This window comes from Argopecten irradians, chromosome 16 (assembly GCF_041381155.1).
Source record: "Argopecten irradians isolate NY chromosome 16, Ai_NY, whole genome shotgun sequence".
In the NCBI taxonomy this organism is placed as follows: Eukaryota; Metazoa; Mollusca; class Bivalvia; order Pectinida; family Pectinidae; genus Argopecten; species Argopecten irradians.
In genome coordinates, this window is record NC_091149.1 from 26,838,889 (window position 1) to 26,852,347 (window position 13,459).

The window sequence follows — 13,459 nt, forward strand, 5'->3', positions numbered from 1 at the left end:
TACAGTTAAACGACCAGATAATCCTTCTTTTGATGCCTTACCAGCCAAAACACTACTCAGCATATAAATGCACACTAAAGTGTAAACAATATATATAATGGTTAAATGTTTATGTTGAAGCGACACTGCTGATTATACAAGTCGAAATGAAAGTCAAGTATTTATGTTGAAGCGACACTGCTGATTATACAAGTCGAAATGAAAGTCGAATGTTTATGTTGAAGCGACACTGCTGATTATACAAGTCGAAATGAAAGTCGAATGTTTATGTTGAAGCGACACTGCTGATTATACAAGTCGAAATGAAAGTCGAATGTTTATGTTGAAGCGACACTGCTGATTATACAAGTCGAAATGAAAGTCAAGTATTTATGTTGAAGCGACACTGCTGATTATACAACACTATTTTAGAGCATGATAAACATTTACGTCTTTGTGTAATTATGCTGTCTAATGAAGGTAGCACCTACTTTTTAAGTACAAGAATCATTACCTGTATATAAAGTGTTTTACGTTCCATCACGAAGACCTTAGAAACTCATGTATTGGGACAGATTAACACTGTAGATCATTATGATCTAAATTAGTTAGCGTTAAGTATTTGGCATCATACGAAGCTGAGATAAGCTGCGATATATCTATGTATTTGTATCCAGGAGACAGTAATACGTGTTCAGTGGCGTGGCTAGGTTTGGAAAGACCTGTATGCTTTGGGGTGCAGGGGGCTAAAATTAATTTGTGTATGAGAGCAACATCAGGTATATTTGTAAGTACTGGATATCATTTGTTTTAAGAAAATGTGTGTAAAATAACAACAGATAACAAAAAACTAGGTTATCAAGTTTAGCTTGTTTAATTATCGCATTTGTTTCCTCAAAAACAAAACATGCATCATAACATAATAACTTTTGTCGACAACATGAATTATTTACGATACATACACTGCCTCGTATTGTCACATACAACATATTGTTGTAGACTCTCTCTACCACATATCCCAAACTAAAGCTATGGATTGGCAGTTGCACCTTGTAGAAGACTCCAACCTCTTCGTATCATCATTTTTGAAGACTTGAGAGAATAATGATGACCTTTAAATTGATACCACACGACGCCATTGGCGAATGTAGTTGTCGGTCCTGAAAGGTATTTACCGTTGAGGTTTGACTTATGACAATCTTTATACCACCAGGCACCGTGAAACTTTTGAGCACAGTTTTGTGCCCAGGTATCCAAGTCCTTATCCTTCGCACTAAAACGATTACCACTGCTGATGACCAGTCCATCTCCTGTAAAATAAATAAAGCACATTTTTTCTTAGTGTAAATTGTTTAATCCTGTCTCTAAAACATATGTTATTGAATAGAACACATCAACGCATTCATGCACTTATCCGTCTTTGTGGGTAGATATTCATTGTGACGTCATTATTTTGTGAGCGGAATTGGTGTTTTTTCTTTCAAAAGTATGATGATATGCGCAACAATACATGACGTCACAATCAATACCTACAAGGGCAGATACCTCTGATTTGCAAAGACGGAATACACATAACCAACCAAACTTCCATAACGTACTCATTATGTAATTGATTATTTATGTCTTCGTAATAACAAACAGGGTTATTAAAGGACGACATCACGTGAATGCGGCATGTTGCGTTTGTACAGTACTAGTGTTTGCGTGTTTTCGGACACCGCGATATGCCCGTCTTGTGTCTCTTATTAACTGAGAAACTTTTGTACTTTTTGATACCGCTAGCACACTGAAACATATCGCCAGATTAGAGTCATATGAGAGTACATCCATGCGGTCATACTATATAAACAATTGGCCAACGACTCGTTCCATTCCTTCAATGCTGAGCGCTAAGCAGGAGCAGAAACTACAACCTATATGGACTATCTTTTGTCTCAATCAGGGGACAGAACCCATATTATTATCATACGGGAACATGTACAGTGCAATACTAAAGCCCTACGTGCATGGCAAGTACAGTTACGTTACTCCATCCGTTAAAAATGAGCAACATGATATTTAGAGTCAGGAGAGGAAAAATGTTAGGTAATTAAGGCATTAGCCCCTGTTTGACTTGTTTGCCTATATTTCACTCCTCAAGTGTACTTGATCGTCTTTAAAATGTCATTATATTTGTTCTCTTTTTGTGTCTTGACAAAGGGACAGATCGCCTCGGAAATTCGACAATCTTTTGTTCACACTGTTAGAATTACTTGTTTGCCCTATATTTACCATTTGGTGTAATTCGTATCCTAAAAACCTATGTCTATAACTGTCAACAACTGTTGATATTACTTCCTTGACCCATACACAACACCATATGATATATGTGTTTTCAAAATAAAATAATAAAATGATAGATATATAATAAACCTTTTACTTCACATATCAGTTTTTGTGTTTGATTTAGTTTATTATATTTACGTCATATTAACAGCCAGGATCATTTAAGGACGGCCTTTCGTGTATTACATGGTGTCTTGCGTGTGTCATGTGAGAGGTGCGTGTTTTATGGAGACTTGTAAGTTTATGGTTGTGTCTTCTTGTATAGTAGAATTCTTGCTCTTTTCATAGAACATATTACACAAATAAATGAAAGCAACTCACCTGCGTCTCCTGTGTATCCAGTTACAAAAAGTCTATATCCATCTTCAGCATTTGCGACGGTAAATACATTGTAGTTGGCAAGGCGAGTCTCATTTTCAAAATCTTCGACATATATCCTCAAGGAGTACCAATCCGACGACGTAAGGTGGTGTAGGTACTGGTTTCCTTACAATACAAACAAAAGTGTTTACGTTACTGATAACGTAGCTATTTCAGCAATAGCTTTATTTTAGAGCTTTTGACCCTTTGAAGCGATGATCGACGTACAACGCTAACATTTGTAAAATACATTTTCGGTATAGAACCGATTTGCGCAAATACATCCGCGCTAAAGAAGCATAATTGACAATTTACATTCGCGCTAAAATTTGACTTATATCATTTTGGCGATTTTTTAGAGAATAACTTCGTTAAAATGTTTGGTTTTTTTTGTATATCATTTGTATAGCCACGATGGTTATAATGCTAAATCATCATTGTCCTTCCTGTTCAAAATCGCTAATGCGGTAAAATGGTTACATTTACAGTAACTTAGCTGACATCATTTGTTTTTTTCCAAATTTATATATAATGAGACCTTTTAGACGGTTATACTGGATGTATTTATGCAAAAATTAAAGCGAGTTAATAGATATTTTTTTAAAGAGATGTTTATTCTGTTCGTGGAATGCATGTCAAACTAATGAGAAAATGGATATTGCGCTTCATACGCTTCATAGAGAATGTATGATTTCATATAATAAACCATAGGATTATAAGACGTTTTATCAGACTATTGTAAGAAAAAAAATATTTTAAACGTCTTTTGCAGCTTTGAAATAACTCAATCGTGCGAAATAAATTCTATAACCAAAAATCACTCGTTATGTGACCCTTTTTTATGATAACTGTTGACGAGAGCGAGATGATTTATATGCATACCTAATTTTTATAAATTGGGCTTTAAGAAAACAATTGATTCATGACTGGATCGATACGGTGATCTTAAGGAACCAATTCTAGTAAATGTCACTGAGAAGACAAATGTTTATTTCTGATTTGTGAAACAAATACATTCATGACTTATGAACAAATAGTTAAATAAATTAAATATATGTCAAGATGCCTTACCTAGCCAGAATTCATGATTCAGGTTTCCGAACCCGAGAGAGTAGTCGTCCCATTTTCTATAGAAATCAGTAGATCCATTCACCCGTGTCTGGAACACCTATAACACACGTCAATTTATTTGTTGAATTAATAATGACTTAGTTTGGGGTTAATATACAGTTTATTATGATCTACCGGGTTCATTGTATAGTTAAATCCACTTGGCATCACAGTGAAACGGTCGTTATAGGCAGGTGGTCGTTATGACAGGTTTATATATTGTTATATATTGTGTATAGTATACATATTATACATTCTCGCAAATATCAAAGATTTTCTCTGATGTACATGTCATTTACGTGTTCAGTCTTGTAAATAAAATATACATCAGAGAATTTTTTTTTCACATTTGCCAGAGAAACTACATATCATATATAAACATTAAAGACATTTCAGTCAGTCCTTATGGTGTAATACCATTAAATAATACATTTTTATGCTCTGGTAGAATCTGAATTATTGACCTCGGTTATAATTATAATATGACGGTTAGAATGAACCTCCACAAAGGTCCATAATTGATAAATAATGGGGTCTATTTCATATTGATATGGTCAACTATCTACTGTTCTGGGATGGTATACATCTATTATCTTGATCTGTTGCTAAGAATGTAACTAACCGTCCAGCCTCCTCCGTCCGTCTCCATGTCACACCAAACTCTTACAGCGTTTTTCCTGTTTATATAGATAGTATAAACCCCACTCTCCGTATTTCCCGCGTCTCGGACATCCTCGCAGTCACGTGGTATACCTGTAAATATAACGTATCATATATTTTACATTGGTTCTATATTGCTTTAGATACATTTTGATATTGTTATTTACAGATTCAAGCAACGTTACTTCGTTATGTCTAATTTACATTAATATTATTGTTCATAATCTAGTTGTTGCTTATATATGTTTCTTCCATTTATAATAATTCATTCATTTTGAATGTTTCTATCTAAACATGCATAAGGCATATTGTCTATTTTACTGAATCACACCTTAATTCGTCAAACCTTATGGTTTTCAATATATTAATGAAGAAATAATATTGTATCAACATTTTAGAGTTAGAGCACATAAAACTTTAAGATGAAAACTAGCACCCTATTACATGTTTACAACAGGCCACAGAAGACTAAGAATTTGTTACAGTTTATATCAATTTGGACCCACAAGAGTGTCTATTCAACATTTTCAGACGTTTTAAGGGTCTAGATAAAAAATCGATGGAATTCGTGTAACCGTGTTTAGTACATGTGGAATACAAATTTTAAGATATTTATCTTGATAAAAATGGTCAATAGGCACGCGAGTGGGTTCAAATGAATATAAACTGTATAAAAGTATGAGATCTCAGTACAACAGGTGGATTGATAATCGCAAAATGTTAGTACCCTAACTAAGGTTAGAAATCGAAAAGTAATGAGAGGATCAAAATGAAATATACGAAACAACTGGCTGTAAACGAATGAATGGTCGCCTTTAAAAAAATGGAGTATAAGAATAAAATGTAAAACTTACACGTATACTTCTGGTCATCCAGTGCCACCACGGCTACAGCACGGGACACAAGTAGTACGAGAGCAAACACGACCTGAACCATGTTTTGAGCTTGACAAATAGGGTTTAGATAAAATAGTCGTCAGTAAATATATATATATATATATACCAACATCTATCCTACAATATCATTGTAAGCAGATAATTAGGAATTGGAGAGGTAACCTTATTTTGAGATGAACAAAGTCCTGTTTTCTATAAGATGTTCACTGCCTGTGACATATGTGTCTATAAGTGGTTATAGGCCCACTTCAGTTCCGAATTTAATTTCTGAAATAGTAATGTAAAACGAGATAATTTTATAGAGTCGCAAAAATTGTTAGTTTATCATTATTACTACACTTAGCATCGCCAGCTGGAAAAAAATCAAATAAATAAATATTACTTTTCAAAACGCGGGTCACCTTATGTTTCCCGCCATCGCCATAATTACTGCACGTCAGAGGGTAAAACAGCGAAATGAATCTTCACTGTAGAGTCACAAAAGTTATTAGATTACGTTATTTATACACTATACACTTAATACCACATTCTGAACAATTTGACTAAAATAAATTTAATGTTAGTTCCAATACCACGGGTCGTCTTATGTTTCCTGCCGTCGTCGTAATTGTCGTGCATTATATTTTAGTTGACTATAATTGCGTCACACGGCAAAACAGTAAATAACACTTCACTGTTTACATCGGTTACAGAGTAAATCTTTCAATTTGTTTAGTTTTGTAACCTCATCTTAGGCCCTCATATTTTCTGATGTTAATATTGTTGTGTTAAGAAATCTTTATATTTTGTTTTGAAAAGGTAGTGGGCCTTACATTTTGTGTTTAAAACGTCTCAAGGAAGGCGTTACCAGTGAAGTTATATGCTGTATGTTATTTTGTTGGTACTGATGCAATACCACAAGATATGAGTGGAGGTCAAAGTCCTTCGTTTTTATGATTCTACTTAACACAGAAGTGGACCTATTAGATTGACACTTCAAATATATTCCTCTTCATTCACACCCTGAGGTATGATGTAATACGTATAACATACCGACGGCACAGACGTAACATGAAAAAGATAGTTTTAATGTAGGGTTCAAATATTTTCAATTATGTAACACGAAAAATAATATATAGTGTAAATAATAGTCACGTACTCACGTAAAACATTTTGTGAAAGGCAAGTAATATATTTGATGTAGGATGAAAATTATCACGTCTTACGTGTGCACGTAAATGACAAAAAGACATTTCTCCCATTACATAAAATAAAATGTTTTTTGTCTTACATAAATGGTAATTTCTCAACCCTACATGAACCGATATTTATCACACTACAGTAAACGATAAGACTTTGGTGTGACATGGAAACGGACAGAGGAGGCTGGGCAGTCAGTTACATCATAGTACATTTACCTCCCCCCCCACCCCCCGACATATATCATAGAGAAACTTGAAAAGTTCATTGTTGTTATATAACTGTATGTATTTACCTACAGTGTATAGATGTGTTGATAAGTTTAAAATCTGACCGCCAATAGTATTCACATATCAATGTTTATTACTTTCCAGAGGCAATAATGTATCATTGAATAGATATGTGTTATGTCAAAATGTACATTATATATTGCCATGTCGTTTAAATGTGATAACATAATTTATGCGATTAATCCTGAAATGATTACATCTTGGTTTACCTATTGGACAATTGTCATTTAAATATAAAAACCCATTCCTGATTTGTAATCTATAGTTGGATCCCCAACCTTCAAAGCAGCTACTGCGGATATTTGACAATATTTTCGCGGATTACTAGATAGTGAACTGTGAGTGTGAAAATTATTCAGACTGTCGACTTTTATAGGTTGGATCACAATCTACGGACAACTAATTCAGTGTCTACGTCGGATTAATAATACGAGTGAGCTTTCATTTTATTTCTGTGCAATGTGCCACTTTTTATTTATTGATAATATGAGAACCAAATACAATTAAGAAGGAATTAATTTACCTGTCTGTTAATAAGAAGACATTACTATGATGTTTATAACTTCGTGTAGTTTCGTAGGTTGTTGTGGTGTGTGTAGATGTAGAACTCCAACGCAGATTCAGTGGATGGTACGATACGTTTTATTGGAGTCTTATGAATCGACTCTGTACAGAGATTATTGGCGAGTTAATATTGCAGTACTTTCTTGTAATCAAGGCTAAGAATTATTTAAGATAAGAGTTCCGTGTAAAAATTGTAGAATATAATTTAAACTAATGTAATGAGTCCTCTCCGGAGATGAAAATATAAAACATGTTTTTCCTGGTATTAGACTGCATCAGGTAATTCGAAATCCATTGAGCACTTCGAAGATATAAGTTGACGTGGAAGGTGTTGTGTTGACTTCATCGGAAAAGGAGATTTATACATTTTTTCCGGCATTAGACTGCTTCGGGTATTTCCAAATCCGTTGATGATAATTGTGTTGACGTGGAAAGGTTTAGTGTTGACTTCTTTGGATAAGGAGACTTAAGACAAACATTCCGGCATTAGACTGCATCGGCTCCTCCCTACCCGTTGAATATGAAGGTATTTTTTGGTGAATGTTCATGTCTTCAAGCACAGAGATATAATTAAAAATTTGCGTGAAATAACACGTCACTATCTCTGACTCTGACATAGCCTGGCATAGTCCTTATAACGATTTTCACCTTGTGTTTAATCACTTCAGGGGGACTATCCAGAAAATATACGTATGTTGAAATAATTGATGTTAAGTTTCTTTTGTGGAGATATATATATTAACAGGAACTCCAATGATAGAATGAAGACGGCATACACAAACAAGTCAAATATAAACGAAGACAAAATAAAGTCAGAATTATGATGGACTACTGATCCACTTCTACCACTGGCGGCGGCATTATAGATGACAGGCGTGGGTATATAGCTGTATTCAGGTGTTGGTAGTCATAACGTGGTGGTATGAGAACTCCCGTAGCATGTGATGAAGATGGTACCTCGGATGGACTATTACTGTTACTTCCTTTCTTTTGAACACCATATGTTACGTTTTTAGTAGATTCAACATTCTTTTTACACTTATGTGAACATTTGCAATACAATAATATCGACACTATAAATAAACAAATGACACCTATTACTGAAACTAATGGAATAATGTATTGTTGTATACGTGAAAAATTATTATCAATAGACTCTATAGATGAAAGTTCAGAAATTAACGATGTCATCGATAGTTTGTCCATATGTTTTAAGTGAGTAGGTATTGTTACAGCTGAATAGTTAGGGAATTTTTGATGAAAAGGTATCCATAAAGAACTCATAGAAATATTTAGATGTTTATGTGTAGGAAAAGTAATATTTAGTGCACGAGTTGCCATAGACTTTTGAAAAGAGGCTGCCAAAATTATATGATCGCTGGATGCGGAGCATGAATAAGGCACATTTATAATTTGTATGGGAGGTTTTACAAGTATTTGTGAAGTTTTATCATGTTGCTGGCACACAATGGAAAATCTCCTTTCTATGTTGGTTGTAATGGCCCAAGAACCATTTTGTATGTGAAAACCTAACGGAAGTTGTGAGTCTGGGACAACAATTGTGACACAATATTTGTTAATAAAACAATATAGACTGATCAAGGTAGTAAATTGACCAATGTTTCGTGTGTCTGTAACATATGTTGTATCACCGCTTTGTATGATTGTATATGGTCACTATCTGTACCGTCTTGTGCTGTATTTGTATCTGTTTGTGTGGAGTTGTGAACTACCTTATTCTGGCTACAATCAATTGAAGTGATGTTTGTGTTGTGCTGTTGCTTTTTATGTCTGTGACTGCGAAGTTCCATGTTAGGGACAGGTTCATCATCAGAGGAATTTGTGGGTTGTTTTTTCGAACTTGTGTTTTTGTGCGGGGGCGGGTTGATGGGGGTGGAGGAATGTCATCATCTGTGTCACTGTCGCTTCCGTCATCGCTGGAGGGCGGACAAGCGTAATGTGCTCTGCGAGTAGATCTGTCTGTACTGTTTGGTAGTGGAATGTCCCATTCAAGTTTGGCTGGTTGCAAGTGGCGAGCATGAGTTTTGTGTGTGGAACCATCTAATTGTTTTTTAAGGATAAATGTGGATGGAGATGTTTGTTCTATAATGCGATAGTGTGGTGTCCATTTTGGTTCAAGTTTGGTGTTGCGTTGGTGATTACGCAAGTAGACTGCGTCATTTACCTTAAATGGCGTCTCTTGTACATTGTTGTTAGCTTGTTCTGTGCGTTTGGTTTTAGCTGCTTTTAGATTTTTTACAACTCTTGTCATGTTGACGTGTTGATCTTGAATGACGTGTTTGTGGAAATCTTCGCCTAGGTATTTTCTACGTGGTTCCAAGAGTGTGTCAATAGGTAATACTGGGTCTCTGTGATATAACAGATAGAAAGGACTAAATTTTGAAGTTTCATTGACATGAAATATCATGCTGGCTAATGCATGGGGTATGTTTTCATCCCAGTCATTTGAAGTTTCAAGCAAAAGTTTTGACAAAATGCCATTCAATGTTCTGTGGCTTCTTTCCACCATGGAATTACCTGTTGGATTGTGAAAACTGGTCGTGATGTGATTGATATGTAAATAGCTCAAGACGTCATGTATAATTTTGTTGACGAATGCTTTTCCATTGTCAGAGACAATATGAAGTGGGCAACCATAACGTGGGGAAAATCTCTATCATGATAATGTGTGCAACATTGACAGCTTCATTTGTAGGAAGAGGGAAAGCTTCTACCCATCATGTGAGACAACAAACAAAGCTTAATATGTATTTGTTGTAACTGTGAGTTGTGTGATGTTACACGGAGATATCCATCTGCCCTTTTGCAAAGGGAAATGCTGGTGTATCTGTTTCTTGTTGTGGAACTTGCGGTGTAAATGTGGCTGTCTGTCGACATGGAAGACAAGATTTGATGTATTTGTCTAAGTGTTTGAATATATTTGGCCAATAATAGTTTCTTTTGATTGCCTGATAAGTTCTGTCTTTACCTTGATGGCCTGTACAGTCATGGTATTGTTTTATGACAGCTTTTGTCAAATGTTCTGGTATGTAAAGTCTGAGCTCTGCTTCTGAGTCTGGTTTTGTTATAATATACTATGTCATCACATAATATAAATTGACGTGTTTGTTTGTCTTCCCTTCCTTCTTGTATTTTTTTATGGAGAATGTTAAAATCTTTAGATTGTTCATGTGCCATGATATAGTTTTTGAATGTGTGACTGTCAATGTCTGGAATATCCTCAGTGGGAATTCTGAAATCTGAAAACTGTTTAGGGTTGAAAGCATTGGAATTCAGAGCATTGACCTGAAATGTGTTGTCAGAGATATCAACAACGTGTTCGTCATTGTCATCATTGTCATCACTGATTGTATCTGTGTCAGGTAGTCTAGATAACATGTCGGCAATAATATTCTTACCGCCTTTGATGTATTCAATGTTTGCATTGTACGACATGATCGACAAGGCCCATAATTGCACTTTGCGATTCTTGATGTCAGAGTTCAGTAAGGCCTTGAGGGGTTTGTGATCAGTTTTGATAGTAAAAGTAGCACCATGCAAGTAAAGATGGAGTTTATTCAGGGCATAGTGTATACCGTAGGCTTCTTTTTCAACTGTTGACCACTTGCTTTGGGTTTTGTTAAGTTTGTGTGATAAAAAGTAGATAGGTTTCTCATTTGTTTCTCCTAGTATTATTTCTTCTCCAGGATCGCATGGTTGTGTAAGAACAGCACCTATACAGTGATCAGAAGCATCTGTGTATAAGGTATATGGCTTTGATACATCAGGAAAACTGAGTAGAGAAACAACTGACAAACTTTCTTTTAAAAAGTTGAATGCTTTTTGGCATTCTGATGTCCAAAGGAACTTTGCATACTTTTTTGTAAGGTTGATCAAAGGAGCCGCAATTGCTGAAAAATTGGGAATAAACTTTCGATGGTAACTACAAAGTGATATGAATGACAGACACTGTTTCACATCTGTTGGATGTTTCCTTGATTTTATTGCATCAACTTTATTGTGATCTGGTTTTACTCCTTGACGATTGATATGAAATCCCAAATGATTGGTTTCTTGTTTAAAGAAGGAACTTTTTTTCAATTTTAACCGGAGGTTATGCTTTCGAAGCCTTGAAAAAAATTCTTGAATATGTGACATATGCTCTTCTTCTGACTTAGAGAAAATTAAGATGTCGTCAAGGTATGCAACAGCGAATGCTTGTAAACCGTTTAACAGCTTAGCGATAGCTGACGAAAATACCTGTGGGGCATTCATGATACCAAATGGACATACGTTAAACTCATATAGACCTCTATGACAGGTGAAAGCGGTCTTTTCTTTGTCTTCTGGCTTAAGGGGTACTTGCCAGTAACCCCTTTTAAGGTCAAGTGATGTAAAATACATACTTTTTCCAAGCCTTGCTAACATATCATCAATAACAGGAAGTGGAAATGAATTTGGTTTCGTGATAGCGTTAAGCTTCCTGTAATCTATACAAAATCTTAGACTACCATCTTTCTTTTTTACTAAGACACATGGAAAACTCCAAGGAGAACTAGAAGGTGAGATAATGTTTGCTTCTAACATGTCGTCAATAGCGTCTGATATTTTCTCTTGTTATTATAATGGTGTACAATATGGACGTAGTTTAATGGGTGTGTCAATAGACATTTGAACTAAGTCCGTACGTGTGAGATCTGTTTCCTTTTCAGCAAAAATGTCTATATTGTCTTCAACTAGTTTTGTCATCAAATTCTTATGAGTGCTTGGTGTGTCAAAATGTTCAAGTGAAATTTGTGATTGTTCTTGTTTAGGTTCTTTTGAACTAGTGTCTGATATAACAGATGATATATCATTTTCATGTGTTTCTGTAATCTTCCCAATTGAACATCCCCTGTGTAATATGATTGTTCTTTGTGAGGAATTTACAATCGTGAGAGGAAGTTTTGCTTTGTAATCAGAAATGGTACAAATTGATTCAAGTACTTGTATGTCTGGTTCATGTGGTGCTGATGTAGAATGATTGTGTTCTATGTGAAATAGTTTAGAACCATATAGTTGTCTGTAATGAGGAAGTTTACCTGTACACACTGTGCTAGATTGAGGTGGTAACATAACTTTTTGTGGAAGACGGACAATAGACGATACAAAATAAGCATCTATAATTGGCACTAAGATGTTTCGAACTTTTAAAGCATATTTATCAAAATGAAGACTAACTCCTTCTTTTGCAAACCAATCTCTGCCTAAGATAAAGTTTCTAGACATGTCCTTGATACACAAAAAGTGTGTGTGAAAACTTAACTGCACGAATTGTAAAATTTAAGGATATTTCCCCCGAGACATCAAGCTTGTTAAAATTTACAGATTTCAAGTAAACAGAACTTTTTGAATGGAATGTGTAAGATGTAATTGTTCAATAACTCTGTAATGAACGAGGTTCACCACAGGGACCTAGCACATTTTTTTTAAACTAACAGTATACATATATATATATATTATAGTATCAAGGGTGTGAACTCGGCGGTCGAGAAAAACGGACCTATTTTTTTAAAGCCGTGATTATTTTAATAAATGGGTAATATACAATATTGACGGATATCTTACCTTAAAGAGAAATAATTTATCTTTCCAGTGAGTGCTTGATGAACAAAATTGGCCAAGTATTGACGAAGTTATGGCTTGATGAATCGGGAAATTTACGAAAAATATGCTAGGTAGACATTTCCCTGTCCGGTCTAAATGTCGTCTCGGCTCTAATGGGCACCTCAAAAACCAAGCCAAAATCACAAAATCTACGCTTGTGGTGGTAAACAGTACCCATAACTGTGTTCATCCACAATCTCCTTTGGAGGTGTCATGACCCGTAATTTGATGAAACTCCATTTACACATCGTTTAGCTTACTTACTTTAACCGTCACCGCCATATTCATTTGTTCTTCGGAACGCTTCTCGAGTTTACCCTTTAGCACAACATTACATAATTTGCATAATTTAGTCACGATATGTAAAGTCGAGAAGCGTCCCGAGAGAAAAAAGAACATGGCGGTGACGGTTAAATTAAGTGAGCTACACGATGTTTAAATGGAGTTTCT

At 35.2% G+C, this 13,459-nt stretch overlaps 1 protein-coding gene across 1 annotated transcript; it reads right to left on the reverse strand.

The window, feature by feature from the left end:
* Positions 1-844: 844 nt before the first annotated feature.
* LOC138310609 (microfibril-associated glycoprotein 4-like) lies at positions 845-5,419 on the reverse strand. Its single transcript, XM_069251885.1, has 5 exons — positions 5,289-5,419; positions 4,397-4,527; positions 3,736-3,832; positions 2,626-2,790; positions 845-1,289 (listed from the first exon to the last, which is right to left on the reverse strand). Exons 1-5 carry the CDS (start codon positions 5,368-5,370, stop codon positions 1,009-1,011), a joined length of 756 nt encoding a protein of 251 aa, XP_069107986.1. The 5' UTR covers positions 5,371-5,419; the 3' UTR covers positions 845-1,008.
* Positions 5,420-13,459: the final 8,040 nt, after the last annotated feature.

Excerpts from the sequence above, each read along its gene's own strand:
- LOC138310609 (XM_069251885.1), bottom strand. The coding sequence starts at position 5,370 with ATGGTTCAGGTCGTGTTTGCTCTCGTACTACTTGTGTCCCGTGCTGTA. Across the intron at positions 4,528-5,288 it reads GGATGACCAGAAGTATACGT|GTATACCACGTGACTGCGAG; the intron begins GTAAGTTTTACA and ends TTATATTTACAG. Across the intron at positions 2,791-3,735 it reads GAATCATGAATTCTGGCTAG|GAAACCAGTACCTACACCAC; the intron begins GTAAGGCATCTT and ends TTGTATTGTAAG.